At 44.6% G+C, this 17682-nt stretch overlaps 4 protein-coding genes across 4 annotated transcripts; 1 reads left to right on the forward strand and 3 right to left on the reverse strand.

The window, feature by feature from the left end:
- Positions 1-10285: 10285 nt before the first annotated feature.
- MYCFIDRAFT_84735 (uncharacterized protein) lies at positions 10286-11883 on the reverse strand (the record flags this gene model as incomplete). The annotated part of the gene is made up of 2 exons (XM_007934197.1): positions 10286-10324; positions 10609-11883. 2 exons carry the CDS (start codon positions 11881-11883, stop codon positions 10286-10288), a joined length of 1314 nt encoding a protein of 437 aa, XP_007932388.1.
- An 801-nt stretch (positions 11884-12684) lies between these two features.
- MYCFIDRAFT_84736 (uncharacterized protein) lies at positions 12685-13691 on the reverse strand (the record flags this gene model as incomplete). The annotated part of the gene is made up of 3 exons (XM_007934198.1): positions 12685-12852; positions 13030-13191; positions 13683-13691. The coding sequence occupies 3 exons, from the start codon at positions 13689-13691 to the stop codon at positions 12685-12687; spliced, it is 339 nt and encodes a 112-aa protein (XP_007932389.1).
- Positions 13692-14065: 374 nt separating this feature from the next.
- Positions 14066-15739, reverse strand: MYCFIDRAFT_180399 (uncharacterized protein; the record flags this gene model as incomplete). Its single annotated transcript, XM_007934199.1, has 16 exons — positions 14066-14168; positions 14203-14219; positions 14249-14320; positions 14350-14413; positions 14448-14518; positions 14548-14556; positions 14601-14615; positions 14646-14669; positions 14695-14867; positions 14905-14947; positions 14973-14991; positions 15020-15039; positions 15074-15183; positions 15207-15394; positions 15433-15672; positions 15726-15739. 16 exons carry the CDS (start codon positions 15737-15739, stop codon positions 14066-14068), a joined length of 1182 nt encoding a protein of 393 aa, XP_007932390.1.
- Positions 15740-16706: 967 nt separating this feature from the next.
- On the forward strand, positions 16707-17296 carry MYCFIDRAFT_205520 (uncharacterized protein). The gene has a single exon (XM_007934200.1). It carries the CDS (start codon positions 16931-16933, stop codon positions 17255-17257), a length of 327 nt encoding a protein of 108 aa, XP_007932391.1. The 5' UTR covers positions 16707-16930; the 3' UTR covers positions 17258-17296.
- Positions 17297-17682: the final 386 nt, after the last annotated feature.

Here is a 17682-nt window from a genome sequence, read left to right on the forward strand (position 1 = left end):
TTCTTAATCTAGATCTTCTTTTCCTAGTAGGCTTTGTTGTAGTTGTCCTATGCTTCCTAGGTATAGGTTTGTATCTACTGCCTCCTAGCCTTCCTTGCTACTTTAACCTTCCTTATATACTTACTAGTCTAGTATAGTTGCTAGTATAGTAAATGTTTCTTTGCTAGGGTATACTTTCTAGCTACCTGTTTTAGGATTCCTATTAGTTCTTCTACTGCCTTGTTAATGTCCTCTAGCCTTAGTAGGTGCTTTGTTAAGAGTTCCTCTAGTTTTAGGTCCCTTTCTAGTTCCTCCCTAATCCTACTATATTAGGTACCTTTCTAGTTAAGCTTCTCCTCTAGTTCCCTTTCCTAATTGGCTTAGACATTTAGCTCTATCTATACCGGGAAGTAGTCTAATGATTCTTCTAGTTCCTAGTTAACCCTGCATCTTGTAATCCTATTCCTAATCTAATATAATGCAAAGCATAGGTCTAGTATACTGCTACTTCCTCTTGCCTCCTAAGTAATTAGTCCCTTTAGGGTAACAATTTCTATTCCTTCCCTCTCTAATATATTAATCAGTCTTCCTACTAGGAAGTAATAAGCTAGGGTAAAGTCTAAGCCCTAGAGGGGGTAGTAGAGGTTGAAATCCCTAAGTAGGATTTAGTAGGTGTTCCCCTAGATAACTCTAGGTAGTCTTTCTAGGGTTTTTAGTTAGGTACTACTTCTTAAGTCTAGTAGTAGGTTGTATATATAGTAGACTTGGAGTGTACCTTAGGATGTCTCTACTTAAACTAATGTTAGGTCCCTATCCTCCTATAGTATAGCCTGCTAGGTTTCTGTATCTATCTCCTTGCTAATGTAGATGTATGTCCTTAGGGCTCCCTAGTTGTAGATAATTAGGTAGTATCTTGGGTCTTTAACTGTTACTAGTCTCTTTATATATAGGTTGAGCTAGGGCTCTTAGATTGCAATAATGTAATATTCTTTTAGGTTTAGTACTTAAAGGAAGCTCCTCTATACCTTATCTTTGCTCTTATTAATATTGTACTATATAATATTCAGTAATGTTGTAATGTTTATTAGGTTTCATCTATATCGTTTCCCTATAAGTTTTCCTTTAGTCTTCCCTTACTTTAGACTAACATTTAACTAAGCTTTATCTACCCTGCTTCCTTTCCTGCAATATTAAGGTATCTTAGTCTCCCTAGTTGCTAGTAACTCTCTTATGCTAGTGAGGCCCTAAATGTAAACCTATTATCTTACCTAGACCTCTTTTGTAGCACTTAGCTAGGTTGCTTCTATACCTAGCTACCCTAGCTTATTGTATATCTTTTTAGTGTATTGATTCTAGCTTCCTTTGCCTTCCTAGCTGCCTATATTCTTACTAGGTATTCCTTCGCCTAAGAGGGGTATCTTTTAGTATAGTATATATATCTTGCTTCTCCCTTATATACTTTATATTCTTTAACCTAGTAATCCCCTACATAATAGGAGCAGGTATTAGTTGTCTTTATGCACTTAGCTACTAAGTGTCTATAGTATTGACATTTAAAGCACTGCATTATCCTATAGTTGCTTCTATGTATTTCTGTTTCCAATCTTTTAAAGTCCTAGAATAACCCCTAGTCTAGTACTATATTAGCTTACTCTACACTCCCTACCTAGATAATTAGGGAAGACTGCTTCTTAGTCTCTTCGATTTTCCTTTTAATCTATACTACTTTTGTGATCTTTAGGCCTAGGTATATAGCTTAGTTTTGTCTCTATAGGCTCTTAATATCCTATTCTTCCTTAAAGCTTCTTATTATACTATAGGCTATAATTATAAATTGCTGTTAGGAGACCTTTGCTGTTTTCCCTATCTTAGTTGTCTATTCTTTTTGTGTTTCTAGCTTCTTTTTGTCCTACTCTTATACTATAAATAGCTTAATTACCCCTTTACCTTCGTTCTTAGCCCTAATTACCTCTTTAACTGCAATTCTTTCTACAATCTCTTTCCCTATAAGTCCTTAGATTTCCTTTTACTCCTGTAGGTCCGTAATGTAGACTCTAACTACTGTCCTCGGGGGTTTTAGCGCCTCCTAACTAGCTACTGCTGCCTAGGTGCGGTAGTTTAGGCTTATCTCCTATTGTTTCTTCGTAATCTTTGCTGCGACTATATTTGCTACCTTTGTGATTACGTAGCTTGCCTAGTTATAGATTGCTTTCAGTCCTCTAAGGAGTTCTAAGATTATTATCCTATATGCCCTCTTAGGGGTTCTTCTATCTTCTGCCTTTAGCACCTCCTTTGCCCTAGTATATAGTGCTTTCTATTCGTCCTCCCTTCCTTCTTAACTATCTTCCCTCTGTCTCTAATTGTTCGCTGCTATTTTTCCTTGAGGAATAGTATATAGCTTAGCAATGCTAAGGCCCTTTAGACTATTATATAATATACTAGTTAATAAAAGCCCCTACCCCCTACCTATACTTCTTAAATAAATTATTTATTATATCCCTTAACTCCTTCGATATAGAAGGTCGCTACCGTAGTATAGTACCTTCTAAGATCCTAAGATCCTGTCGTAACTTCCTAAAATAGAGAGTTAATCTTTAGACCGATATATAGGCCGAAGGCCTTTAGTCCCTCTTTAAAGGATCCGAAAGACCTCTTAGCTATCTAAAAGTAGTCGACTTCGGGCTAATAAAGGATAAAGTAAACCTCCTAGCGGATCTATATATCGTCTAGGAAGAAGCCTACTATATCGAAGAAGAAGGAGGAAAAGAAATAAAGCTAGTTAGCCTCGGCTTTACTATAGATAAAGTCGCTTCCCTAAAGCGCCGAATTAAGAAGTATAGGACGTATAAGAAGCGTTAATCTCTTCTTACCGATAATAAAAAGAAAGACTATAACGCCTACTATAAGAAGACTCGTTCTATCTTTAGACTAGACGAACTTATAAACCTTTTTAAAGTAAAGCGAAAGGAAATTAGGAAGGGTCTTAGTCTTAGTAAGAAACTTAACCTACTTAAGTTTAAAACGGACGAATAGCGGTATAATTAGACTCGAGTTTAACGAGCTCTAGCTAGCTTCGTCGCCCGCTTTCCTAAAAATCTATAGCGTCGAATTTAGAATTTTATAGACCCTTTCGATACCTTCGTATAGCTAGACTCGTAGTATCGAGCTACGCCTTAAAAGGAACTAGAGAGAGCCTTCGACTAATAGGAAGATATCTAAATATACGACTTTAAGTCGGTATAAGACTATATTAACAAAATCGAAATAGCGGCTTTCGATATTAATACTACTAGTAGATATATTAGCCCTAAGATAATAATATCTAAGTTTATCCGTAATCTAAGAGGAGTAATATAGGTATAAGGCTTCCTTAAAAACTATCGTAATATAAGAATCCTTAACCTAACCTCCGATAACTTCGATACTATATCTATAAGACTACTTACGTTCGAAGAGGACTATTAAGCAGGCTAAGCTAATAAGATAAATAAGGTATACTTAAAGTTATTAACGGACTCGAAGAACTTAGAGAAAAAGAGTAATAAGAAACCCGACGTTACCTACTATAACTATAGTAAAGCCGGTTACTACGCGCGCGACTATCGTAGCGTAAAGGGACTATAAACGGTTAAAACTACGAACAAAACAGTAGTTAATAAGATAAAGATAATACCTACTAGGCGTAAGTTTATAGTAATAGTAAACTTCGATAAAGAAAGTAACTACTACGTTACGTAACGCAATACTCTTAATTTAAAGAAAGTAGAGCTAAGGCAATATATAGGTACGTACTTATTAAGTTTATTATACAAAATACCTACTAATAAACCCCTTAGCCTAAAGGGGGAGAAGGTAGGTATAGAGAATAGTAAACGAGATTATACGCGTTCTACTTATAATATCTCTAGTTTTAATAGTCTTTATAATTTAATATTGTATTCTCCTTTAACTCGTCCCGTTTACTATAATACGTAGATTATCGACTCGGGTACTAACCTATATCTAGTTAATAATAAAAAGTAGTTTAACGACTTTAAACCCTAGAAGTCCTTAGTAGGCACTGCCGACGGCGATAGCCGAATATATATCGAGGGTAGTAGCCCGGTAACCCTAGCGTTTAATACGAACGAGGGACCTACCGAACTTACTCTAATAATAGTAGCCTACGTACTAATACTAAGATATAATATCCTCTCTATATTATAGCTTTCTAAGAAGGGAAAACTATTAGGATACTAGAAGAATAGGGAAATAGTTATTTAGTCTATAGCGGGATACGATATCGCCGTTATAGAAGAGGTCGAGGGACTATATAGACTAGTTACTACTATTCCTAACGATAAAGTTATCTATAAAGACTCGCCTAACGATCCTAATACTATAGTCCTTTAGGGAGTAAGACCGCCGTATATCGCGGCTACTATCGACTACTCTAACCTAGTCTAGAAGCTTTATCGCCGAATAGGTTATCTAGGCTTTAATAACCTACGACGATTACTAAAAGTTAGCGAAGGAATTAGAGTTACTAATAAGTAACTAAGAGCGAAACTAGGAGTAGTCTACCTAGTCTACGCTACTTCGAAGGCGTTAGTAAGAACGCCTCGAGACCTAGCTACCCGGAGATTTAAGAAACCGGGAGAGCTAGTTTACGTAGATACTTAGGGTCTATACCCGATTACGGGACGAGATAGTACTAAGTTCTTTCTCCTCGTAATAGATAACGCGACGAGATATACGTAGGGAGTCCGTATACGGTCTAAGGCCGAGATCCTATAAAGATTTCGGAAATTACTTAAGAAGATTAAGCGAAAACACCGAATTAAGATTAGGCGATATCGTTTTAATAATAAGTTCTTAAATAATAGACTTATTATAGCCTAGCTTAAGAAGTACTCGATTAAGATCGAGCCTACTATAGCGTACGCCTACGAACAAAACGGAGTAGCCGAACGCGGATATCGTACTAAAAGAGATCGGGCGGCTATAATACTATAGGAACTATCTCTCCTATAAAGAATCTCTTAGATCTTAAAAGATAAAGGAGAAGAGTTTCTTCGAAATACCGATCTAACTAAGGATATATAGCTAGACGCCTTTAATTACGCTATATAGCTAAAGAACCGTTCGCTAATAAGGGCACTTAAGATAAAGATTACTACCTAGGAGGTACTATATAGCTATAAGCTAAACCTATTAAGAGAATACGTATTCGGTAGTCGCGTATACGTTACTATACCTTATAAGAGACGAATAACTACCTAGTATATAAAGCTCGGCTTACTACGAGTATAGCTAGGATACTTTATCGGTAATATAGTAGAGTTAGTATATCTTATTTAGGATCTAGATTAATAGAGAGTTAAAAGGAACGCTAATACGTAGATTAACGACGGTATCGACAATAACTAGCTACCTAAAGAAGGGAGAGAGGAGCCTAAAAGGCCTCCCTTACCGGAACTTAATAGAAATATAAGCGATAGCCCTACCTTAGATTTAGACTCGTCCGATAATAACGGGAATAATAAGTAAGGTAGATCGGTATCTAATTAAAGAGTCTCTAAAAGAGACTCGGACTCGAACGACTCGGATAATAACGAAGAGTCCGACGTTAGAGTAGAAGACGCTATACCTCGAAATAATATAGAGGGGGTAGAGGAAGAAGAAGATCTCTATAACTCTATACCTCCTCCTTAGGAGCGTACCCCTTAATAACCGTCCTAGATTTAGCCGGTATAATAATAGGAATCTATCTTTACCGGAGAAAGTAAAGACGATAATACCGAGTTTAACTAGCGTAGATATAAGGACGAGTTCGATAAGAATAGCGCCCCTCGAAACCGGCTAGAAGGAGCTCTTTAAGAAGATAAAGAACTCTTTAGAGATATCGACGAGCTTTAACGAGAAGTACTTAATACTAGTACTAGATCTAACTTCTTCGCGCAAATAGTAGAAAGAAAGAAACGGAAGCTAGTCTATAAAGACTATCTATACTACTATAAGTCGTTTAGTAGCCTCGGAAATTATATAAAGACCTACCGAATAAAGGAAGGAAACGAAGACCTATCTATCCGATATCGAATAGAAATAATACCTTCCCTTACTACGTAAGGTATCCGTAGCTTAAAACCGGATAACTTTAAATACTAACGATACTTTAAAAGGAAGCTTTAATACGAAGAATTAAGACCCTATACGGTATATACTAATAGTAGATCGAGTTACATCCCCTAAAACTCTATATCGCAAGCTCTAATACCTAAGGATAACGAAGTACTTCCTCCTAAAGGAAAGAAAATACCGAAGGAAGAAAGGTATACCTTCTACTATATATCGAACTATATATACTCCGAGGAAAGACTATATTACTACTACGTACGATATAACGTCTACCTATATAAGCTATAAACGTAGAAGTTCGTTAAACCTTAATCCGGCAAGAAGGATAAATATTAAAGCTACTTCTCCTAGAGACTAGTATATAATAAGCAATTTCCTTACTTAGAAGACTACCCTTGCTTAATATATATTAAATACGGTCGAAAATGCGTAAATTAGGGCGAAGGAAAAATCGGTAGCTAAAAAGGAGTTCCGAGGGAATAAAAATGCAAACGATACCTTAAGCAAGTACTTATATATAATAGAAACTACCTATATAATACCTGCTCTAAGCTAAAAGACCCTATTAGGAAATATATACCTTAGAACTAAGAACCTCTAGGCCTAAGATATATAAGATACGAAAACCGAGTAGGAACTTGCAACCGACAATATCCGTATAACGAATATACTACTAATAGATATATATATATATATCCGATTATTCGAAACAGATATTACCTTTAATAGAAGCCTAGTTAGGAATTAGTACTAATAGTTAGAGATAAGTGCTACGAATACTATACAAAACTATTAAATAAGAATAAGGAAATCAATTCGGATTATAACTTCCCCTACAATATATACGTAGAAAGAAGAAACTAAGACCCCTACCGGAATATTTATAAGAGGGATTATCCCTCTAGAGCTATAGAGGTCTATAGAATCATCCTCTCCGAAGACGAGGCTAAAGTATAAGGTATTCTATAGGTCTTAGGCAAAAAACGGAAGAAGTTAGAAGATAACTATACAAGTAATAACGGGCAGGCGGCAAATCTAGTAACTAAACTAAGTTTACTTAACTTCGGTCCGGTTAAAGGGGGAAACTGCCGTATAATACCGCAAAAACCTAAGCTTGCAACCGCTATCTGCCTACTAGGAGATAAAGGTAAACTACGCCGAGGGTATAAATACCTACTATACGCCGAAAACGGCATACTCGATCCGGAACCTCGTACCCTAGCTACTACGAAACGATCGCCGGAAGCGGCTTAGTAGGAGTAAGCAGTTAAAGAAGAATACGATAGCTTAATTGAGAATTATACCTAGAAGGTAGTAACTCGACCTACCTATTAAAGACCGCTTTTAGGGAGATAGGTACTAAAGCGGAAACTAGGCCCTAATAGCTCTATAGTCCGATATAAAGCACGCTTTATAGTACGAGGCTTTTAGTAAATCTACGGGATTGATTTTAACGAGACCTTCGCGTCTATTATTAAGCTACCCTCGTATAAACTATTCTTTACTATCGCCGCTAGAAAGAATTAGCACTATTACTAGATAGACATTAAGACCGCATTCCTTAACGGCGACATTAAAGAAGAAATCTATAGAGCTAATCGAGCTATTCCCGGGCCCTATTAACAATACTCGTTGTATATCCGCGTACAAGCTAGCTAGAGGAGCCTATACTAGACTGGACGCCGAAAAGCCCACCGGTCGGTTGCACTAGGATTCTAACAAGGTAAGAGGTGGCAGTCTATACTTAAGAAAGCTGAGTCGCGCCGACCCGCCGGTGTGCCGAGGTATCGATTCTGGCGGAGTGTAGATAGACTAAGTCTGTACAGAGATAATAGGCTTCCCTAGTACATCGCCCTCCCTTCCTCTCAAAGTCCTCAATCTGGCTTGCGGGGAGATATTGGCTACCACAAACAAGTGTTGTATATTGGTTGCAGCAATGACTGCACCAAACAAACGGATCCGAGTTAGCTCATCTCCCTCCTCCAAGATCTTCTAACACATCTTGGCAAGCTCATATCCGCTTCTAACCCTTTGGGAATCTTGGCTGAGACACTCCCTTGCAGCAATCACGCCAAAGTAGTAGGTGAGACTGGATGACACGCTGGCTAAACCTTGGGTGAATATGGGGAAGGGGGCTTCGGGAGTTCCTCTCTTACATGTGGAAAAGACCTGGTACATCCAAGCACCTAGGGCCTTGTCCTCGGCGCCCTTTCCAACACCTACGCTCAACCCCATAGTTGCCCGCTGGTAGTCAACTTCCCTCAGAGTTCCAAGGAGAGAGGGTACACTTCTGCGGATCTCAAAGTCAAGAAGATCCAAAGCCCTTCTCTGTGCGCCTCGTGGGCCTCTCCCACAACTAAGGCAAAACTGGTATCCTACACGGAGCCAGATTGCTCGGGCTACCGCATCTAAAGTCTCTTAGGTTGTGATTCGATTCCCCTTAGGCAAGTCTATCACTCGTTGAGATTGGGGAACTCCGAACGTTCTCCCCATGCGGGTGGTAACAGGATTGCCCTTTCGAAACTGCTCTAAGAAGAGAATAGAGGCGGCGGAAACTATGGAAGATTCTCCCTCCGCCTAGGGAAGCTTCAGCCTGTTTCCTTGTAGTCGGGCAGAAGACTCTGCGTTCTTGGACAGTGTAAGAGCCATCACGCTAGTGTAATAATTTCCGGTACCCGCTGAGAAAGAAGGCGGGGTCACTTCAGAGGCAATGATGTGGTCGGATATCGGATCTAAACGAGATAGGTCACATTCCATCACCAGCCCCTACGGAGGAGAGTGGAAGTGTTAAGAGTAGTGCCAGCAGGCCAAGCTCGCCATGCTCAACATTGCCTCTTGGAAATCAAATGGGTAATCGGTGGTGCCTATCTCTCTAGACAGGTTAGTGGAGTAAGTGACGTGAGTTTGGAAGTTAAAGCATCCATTCCAGTAAGATCCTTTAGGATTATCCCGAGTCTGATACCTGTGACCGACACAACCTCCTATCCTCACCCGAAGAATCTGGGTCAAGTCTTCCACATCCAGGTGAGACCGGGATTGTGCCAAACTAGTGAGCATGGCATAGGTGGAGGAGTTCGGTTTCGTCATTATCTCCCGGATGGACAAGAGTCTCAACACATCCCGAAGTGGAGGAGATGTATTGACCGGCTTTACCCACTTCTCCACAGCCTTGTCCGAGGTTGCTGAGCCAAGGTAAGGATACACCGGACCGCGCGTGGTGGTGGTAAGGGTACTGTCCGACGTCAATCCCACGAGAACGATAGTAGGTCTCCCAGTGTCTTCCCAAGCAGTTTGGGGAGTCCAGGTGAAGTCGCCTACGCACAAAGGATGAGCTGTAGAGACACCCTCCAGATGATTCCCCGTCCATCTTTTTCTCAGCTTCACTGCTACCCGATAGCAATCTCTTCGCGAAAAGGAAGGGCTGTTGATCCCTACCTTGTAGACATAAGCGAAGTTGTCCAGGACACGCTGACAGTATACATAATCCGCCGTTAGTGAGGTGTGGGTCACGTCAACCCCAGCTCTCCTACTTATGTTCAACAGGGTTCGTGTATTCGAGAATCTCTTGGCGAATGAGTCTCGAAGTCCCACTAGAGAAGACTTGTAAATGTCGTGGGCAACCTTGGGGTAGTAGGGTAGCATACTCCTCAGGTAGGCCATCAGCTCCTCCCTGTCGGTGCGCGTGGATCTCTCCAACAACTCTCTGAAGACCTGGTTCTGAGTTATCTCTGGGAGAATTTGAGAGGTGGCGTTAGCAACTTTGCTCGAGGGAGCAGAGTATTGAAGCAGAGGAAGTGCATACGGATCCTGCACCAACCCTTCTATATCAGGATTGTCTTTGAAGAGCCACCCCTTGAGCAATACCTGCTTGTATCTCTCTACGGCAACCAAAGGGTCCAGCAAGCATAAATGTATCAAGGAGGAACACAAGGGGTCGGAGTGTCCCCTGTACATTATCTCTAGGAAGGTGGTAATAGGAAACCCTCCCAAATTCGAGGGAATAGACAACGACAACCGAACAAATTCCCTTGCTGCTCCCTCTCCCGACGGAACGTCCAAACCTTGAGGCCCACACAGGGAGCGAAGGTGGTCCGCCAAGCGGGTTCCGTGCAACAGCGACCGCTTGTACTCCCTACACAGTGTCAAGCACTCAATTGCCTTGGACAGGTAATACACCGGGTAGGTCCAATCACTCCGGTCCGTTGCACCAGACGCTCCAGAGGAGATGCTGGACATCATCTCATATAGGCTAGGTGCGTCACTGGTGGTGGAAGGAAACATCCGGGACACGGCCTTCAAGCAGGTAGGTAAGTATGCACCGTTGAGTATCATCTCCTTGCCGTAGATGAGAAAGCAGGTGGAGTAGATACACTCTTCAGGCTTGACCTGTTGACCAACCTTTGCCCCGATCACCGAGATCGACTGAGACGCCCGACGTACAGTACCTCTCACTAGTTCTTGCTGCTGCTTTTCGGAGGTGTTCCTTGGGATGTAAATGTTCAAGAGACATACCTGGTTATCTCCTTGTCCGATAATGCGGTAGGACAAATTCATAGGCCACAGTGCCATGTGAACAAGACAAATGGTGCAGGTGGTCCAGAGCTTTTGGGCTATTCCCTCGAAGCCTCCCTTGTGATTGTACCACAAAGTTCGGCCTTCAGGAGGATCCCGCCGGTTCATCTCGTTCAGGTTGTCGGGTGGGTAGTCTGGCATCCGCAACATACAGAGAGACGACTCAAAGAAGTCATGGACTACCGAGAAGACTCCAGCGGTTCCGTATATTTGGTCCATTCTAAAGCCAACCCGGTGAACTACCTCCTTCCTCCAGTACAAGTTCCATCTCTCAAAATCAATTCCGAGCACTGCTCGAACCCAGGAGGCACCGGTCTTTTCTGTCGACTTTAAGAACAGGTTAAGCAGCTCCGTTCTGGAAAGTGTCATTGTCTGTTCCGGTAAGCTTTTGAAAATACCCTCCGCAATGTTGTGCTCGGTCAAGACAAAGAACAGCCTCATCTCCAGCGTCATCATGGAGAACATTCTTGGTTGAAGCTTCATCTCTCTCTCTTTGGGGCAAACGGTCACAATGCGCCACTTGTAAGGAATGTCCTTCTTAGCAACCTGCTCCACTATGCTGGCCAAATCCAAGTCAGGACGGGATATCAACTCCTCCATGACTCGTGAGGAAGTGTTGGGCCGCTCCGGTTTGTAATCTAGCTTGGTATTCCAGGTGTGGTCAAAGTGCTGCCTCTCGTAAGACAGAGACTTGTCCACCACCAACCTCAAGATGTCCTCTCCGTAGTCAAAAGATACATGAGGTAGGAATCTGGCATAGTTCCAGTCGGAGGAGGGATACTGGGTGAATCCGAAGGCCAAACTAGGTTGATGTCTTTTGTAGAGCAGTTCCAGTTGGGTTGGCCCACCGATCCGAGGTGTGAACTCTAGGGGAGGCCATCTGCCTCTTTTCTGCAAGTACCCTCGTGTGTACATGTGGCAGAAGCAGTGCTCCAGTTCCTTGCAGTTCTCAAGACTGAGGTTTAACTCTGTCTTCCCCACTTTCTTTGCCGACTCACATCCAGCCACTGGATCCACGTAAGGATGCCCCCAAAGCTTGAGGAAACCGAATCCCTCCGCCACGTCCGCAGTCTTCTTGAAAGACCTCAAGTACCCATCCAATCGGTCCACACATGCACAACGTCCGCCTAACTTCCTTTCTTTCTCCCTATACTTTTCCACCATCACCCGGTGTTGCTCCTCTGCATCCAGTAGCTGTTCTTCCCGACGGATCATCTCAGTGGGAAACCTCAAACACCTCCAACCCACATTGGAGTGACTCCAAGTTACACGATAACGCCCAGCAATCCCAAAAGCATCACATACTTGGCCAGTATGTCCCTGTGGGACTTTGATACTTGCTGTGCCATGTCAATTCCTGTGAAGCATAAGGTTATTCTCGTCTGAAGACTAGCGACCTCATCCGTCTCAATGGTAGGCGAAGATGCAACAACATCCTACTGCATGTACCGCCTGTTCGCCAGGCGTTTCTGGGATGAGATTCGGCCTGGAGGAAGCATTCTCGAAACTGATCGCTTTTGGCGATACACGAGCACTTCGAATGTCTTGAGAGAACAGCGGTGAATGGTTCCAAGGTCACTTTCCGTGACTGGTTGTGGGTCTGAGTGGCAGGAAATGCCTTTCGTTCCACAAGACCATTCCGGCCCACGGCAGTACGTCAAATGAAACGCATGCAAGCTTGCGGCGGATGTAGAGGCATCGAGGGATGCGCTGAAGCTCAGCTCAGCTTGACCCGACGAGTTGTCTTGATCTTTACAGTGACCGTTCTGCTTCGCAACAGAAGAACAGGAAGACAGCCTCTCTGCCCGGTATACTCGCGCGCTGAGGAGCCGCAGATACGCCGAGCTTGCTACCTTTCGCAAGGCGGACGTGCTGAAGATGTCGTCCTCGGAAGGTCTCTTGAGCGGTGACGATCGATGTCCGTGTTGCATCTTTTGATACGCCATTCTGATGGGAATGACATGCTCCAACGGCACTGTCGTCTGCCTTGATCTCTTCTTCTTGTGCCGCTTGCGTTCATGTCTGCCACGAGCTGTGCTTTGCTGTCTTTTTCTCCGAGCTGAGCTGAGCTGAGCTGAGCTTCGCCTGCATCGGCGTCTTCATCTTGAAAGAGTCTTCATCTGAAAGAGTCTTCATGTGCGATACTGAACTCGCGTAGATTGGGGAAGCGATTCGCATTGCTGTCTGTCGCGTGTCGCGTGTCGCAGAGTTGAAGAGTAAGAGATCATCTGAGCGAGAAGTTCGCGTCGAGTCTCTCGTTCCGTTCCCGCCGTTCCCGCGCATCGCATCCGAGCTCCGCGACTGCTTTCAATACTCTCTCTCCTACCGCCCTGCCCTGCCACAATAATCGCGACGACACACCCACAGGTGCTTGCATACGAGCGGTGCGGTGGTACCTCTCGGCTCCGATCCGATCCACGCATTACGCGCTTCAAGCTTCGACACATCAATTTGGACCTGTCCACCTTGCAAGACGTAGCCGGCGAATACCAGTCGTTTCATCTGGAAACTTCCTGCGAGTACCTGGGACAAGTCAAGAGGTGGATGGCTGGGAACCAAGAATGAAATTTGGGCTGAGCACAAGAGGAGAGATCCCGATTACAGATACAATACTTCGAGCTGCTCGAGCAATACCACGGATATGCAAAAGCGTCAAAGAATAGCAAAGGACGCTCAATGAAGCGATATGGGCATCCTAGCAGCCTTATATGAGCACCCTGATGTTCCTTCTGCTCGATGGGATATCAGAACACCGCGCATCAATCTACGAAGCTTTCCACACGAATGTGGCACTACCGTGTCCGGGACCTTCGACAGCGCTCTCACACCTTCAAATGATCCCTTGATGTCTCTGCTCCGCTTGCTGGGAATGAGATGCATCCGAAGCCCTCAGTGGCCTCGAAACACAACACATACACCCCAGACCTACCGGAAGACCGAAGAACAATGAAGTAGTGCAGTTGTGCGATCGTCCTATCTTCGCGAGATTCTGTCAGCTATCCAAGCAAACTCACATTCTCCATCATTACCTCCCATCTGGTAAGAGAATCATCGCTGACCGCGATAAACTGTCATCTCATGCGCTGAACTCTTCAAACACATCGAGAAGGCAAGCTCGAAGTGCTGCAAAGCACATTCAGTACACAACATGAATACAACACTGGTGGCATCCTGAAGCAAAGGCAGCCCTCCGTCTGGCGGCTCGTCTTATGGAGCGAGAAGGTAGATCTTCAGCATCAATCTGCCGGCTAGAGCACAGTTCGGATTGATTACAGCAATGGAAAGTCTTCTAGGAACGTCTACAGATCTGTATACTGTGGAAAGCTGGCCCGAGTAATGTCAACCTTCTTTAGTTGGAAATGATCTCGCATTTCAATCAGGCCGACCACGCATTTGGTTATCGAATTCTATGCCGTCGCATGAGTGATTTCATCATCCGAAGAATGATGATCGTGTCAAAGTCAAAGTAATCGATTATGGAGAAGCGTTGGGAATTCCAGCTTCAGCCTGACCAGCAGACGCTAGAGCTGCCACAATCTCGGCATCTTTGACTATGGTCTCAATATGCGCCAGTATCCACACCTCCAACGAGCTTTTTGTAGCCCCAAGTTGCTATGAGAGGCAGTTGGAGTCCAACAGGACCACCTATACTCTCCATTCAACAAGCACCATTCTGGAAACAAGAAGGACGTATCTGCTACTTTCTCCTACATCAATGGTCGATGCGCTCTCTCTCTCTCTCTCTCTGCATTGACAAAGTGTGGTCCCCCGAGCATCACATGATCATCATGCGCCATCCCCATGGTTCATGATCATCGACGTCCATGAAACTTCGGTATCGGGCAGCTGCCTGCAGTCTTTCGACGTTGAGTATGCCACCTGTACGTCCTACAGCTTGATCAACTTGGCCATCTGTATGTATCCGATCCGACCTGCCTGAAGGCCACCTTCGGCCATTTGCATGCCCGCCATTTCACTCTGGCTTGATGGACGTCAGTCAACTTGCTTCCATCGCAAGTTTTGCACGCTTCTGGACGAACGCACCGGATCTGGTGATGAAGCCATGTTGCTGTGATCGAAATTAGGCCAGTGTTCGCCCAATTCTGAGCGGAAAATAGCTTCGGGGCCCTGCATCGCGGCTTTGATAGCAAGCGTCGCCTGCAGCTGTGTGTGCATACCCGATCGGAAGAAGCAGGAGTCTGACGCAAGTTCATCATGATTGATCATGGCCATGACATTCATTATGGTCCGGAACAGCCAGCACCAGGATAATTATGGCCTGCTTCCTTCCAATAAACCTTCACCACTTCGATCATCTCAGCTCTGCCTGTCCGTCAAACATTGCAGACACTGCTCGTTTCTCTGCTGATTCTTAACAAGTAGAGCTTTGCAGACTTTTATCGACGTCCAAGTCGCTCTGTCGACCACAAACCTTATCAGCCTTCGTTTCCACCATCTCTGTTCTCCTGCAGAAATCACATTCACTCTCCAGATCGAATTCGATGGATGCCCAAACTGCCTTGGCCACCATATTCAACCCATCAGCATGAGAGATAGGGCTACAGCCCAGATCTTCTTGGTCACGGCCACACATAATCGCAGTCGCTCAGGCAAGAGGCTCAATGAGGGCTTCCCGCGCAAGAGGGAGATCCTGGCCTGCGACACGTGTAAGGCGACAGCAGCAGCATTGCGTGAAGCCATGATCAATCTGTGGATCACGAGAACTCTTGTCCGTTATGGCCGCATCCCAGTATGCCATTTCACCTTTCTTTCTTTTTGCTTGCGAGCTTGATGCTGACATACTTGTCTCTCATTATTAGAATGAAAACTCCAGTGTTATCGACTTGACGAACACCAACCCAAACAACAATGAACCCTTCGCCAACGAAGCCCCACACACTTGCGGCGTCTGCCTTGAAGGCGACATCAATCCTACATTCGACAAGAAATGCTACTAATGCAGCCAATTTCTTCACGCTTAGTGCTTCGAACACCTCTCTACCACTACAGCAGACAACATCACGGCCGAGTATTTCATCTATGGCAATTCTCCCGACGGTTTCGCCCTCATAAACCGAGACACTAGAGAAATCTACGGAATCGAGATAGATGTCAATTGTCCCTTCTGTCGTGCCCGGTTAGGCTCCGTTGATGTGCCGCAGGAGGTGATTGTTGATTTGCTTTACGGGCAGCTGGAGGAGGAATATTATGCTGCTCTGGAGATGTTGGACAGATAGGAGTAGAGGGCGTACAATCTTGACTATTGATGGGAGAGATGGGCGAGCTCAATTCATGATGATTGTGGATTGCTTTGATGTATACCTTCTTGAGATGGGACATGACAACAGCGAGACGACCGCGCTGTTGATAAGAGCACATTGATAACGGCCGAGGTATTGTGGTCTAAGCTGGTTCGTCGCTTTATTAGAGCTTTCTTACTCTCATAGATCGTCTAGAAGGAAATCGAAAATGCTACGCTTGTACACGTATCAAAATCTTGAGTCACTGTCTTCGACGTCACATGAAAAACTTCTAGCCTGCAGCTGATTTGCACACGAAGAGATTGGTGTTCAGCTTCCAAAGTGCGATGGAACTCATTTCTTCTTCTACTGAGTCGCTCCTTGATCTCCTTTTTCTACCAAATATTGAAAAGACTACATTTCGCCGAAAGCAGCTTGCTGCTCTCACGCCTCGATTGTGCAAGAAGGTCCGAGTGGAGGTCAGAATGATTGATTATGATCAGACTTCTACGCAATGTTGTGCGTGAAGCTGCTCCGAGTCTTGACCAGTCTCAGAATGCTTCAGTGTGTCGAAAAACAGCGTCGATCGTTATTCGACTGGTATGAAAGACCTTCGGTTGGAAAGTGAGCGTAGTGCTAGCTTCACCTGTGATTATGGGATCAGACTCAAGAATCGAATGAAGAATCCCTAATGCAAACCACAGGTAGTAGGCATCCGATGAGTCCTCCAAGGCGAGCAAATAGGGGTGCTCGGAGCGTTTCTGTTCTTTACTAGTTTTTGAGCTTCCTCTCCGCAGCACCGAGGGCAATTTGAACTGTACGAGAGGCCTTCCATCGCCTTGGGCTCTCGCTATCTACCTCTAGGGTAGATATCGCCTGTCGCTACATCAAGCGGGCCTCTTGTTGTCGCAGTCTTCTGAATTACCGGAAGAGGCCACAGTCAAGGTCGTTCTGAGGAATGGAGTGCTATCGTCCAGAAGATCCACGGCCTTGAAAAGAAGGTGGGATGATTTCGAGGAGACATGCAACGATGTGGTGATGCGAACGTGGCTGGCTTCATGTTGTGCAACGTCGCCAATGGTTCCACTGGCACGTCGACCGTCGCCTGCCTGCATATCGCCATCGAACATACACATCCAAAAATGCTCAGCACTACCCAAACTCCAGCGTCGCACGTCGCACCGCCGCAACAGCCTGCGTATCACAATACCTCCGCGGGAGAAAGCAAAACACGAAGACAGCCCTACATCCATGAACAGGATAACCGAGCCTGTCAGAACTGCGCCGATGTACAAAAGGCCATAGAAGCGATGCAGGAGGACATGCAAGAGCTGGAGGATCTACTCTAGAATACTGCTTGACCGAAACACTGGCGCAGGTGGAAGCCGCACAGATGGCCCCGCGACACCAGCCAAATGAGGAGCCTGTGGTCATCAATGGCGGAGCATATACTGCATGAGTGATATACGCAGCCTAGGAAGCTTGCAGAACCCTACACATTCAGAAATACCGCCGGGAATGCCATTACCAGTCCCGCGAAGCAAGTCATAATCGCCAGGCCTTGTCGGTCATCGGTCTATCTGGTGCTCTCTGACATTGGTCTCATGCTTGCTCTACCTCCCACGAAAGCAATATGGACCGCCAGAGACCGCATACTATGAAGTCGACAACGCGGGCACCAGCGTCATCATCAGAGGGTTGTCCAATCTTGTTCTCCTCGATCGACAAGCTGCATATCACTCAAATGGATCAGGAATCGAGATGAAGACTGCCG

This window comes from Pseudocercospora fijiensis (genome assembly GCF_000340215.1).
Source record: "Pseudocercospora fijiensis CIRAD86 unplaced genomic scaffold MYCFIscaffold_17, whole genome shotgun sequence".
NCBI classification, from domain to species: Eukaryota; Fungi; Ascomycota; class Dothideomycetes; order Mycosphaerellales; family Mycosphaerellaceae; genus Pseudocercospora; species Pseudocercospora fijiensis.

Bases quoted from the DNA above. Each gene is read 5' to 3' on its own strand.
- MYCFIDRAFT_205520 (XM_007934200.1), top strand. From the start codon at position 16,931: ATGCAACGATGTGGTGATGCGAACGTGGCTGGCTTCATGTTGTGCAAC.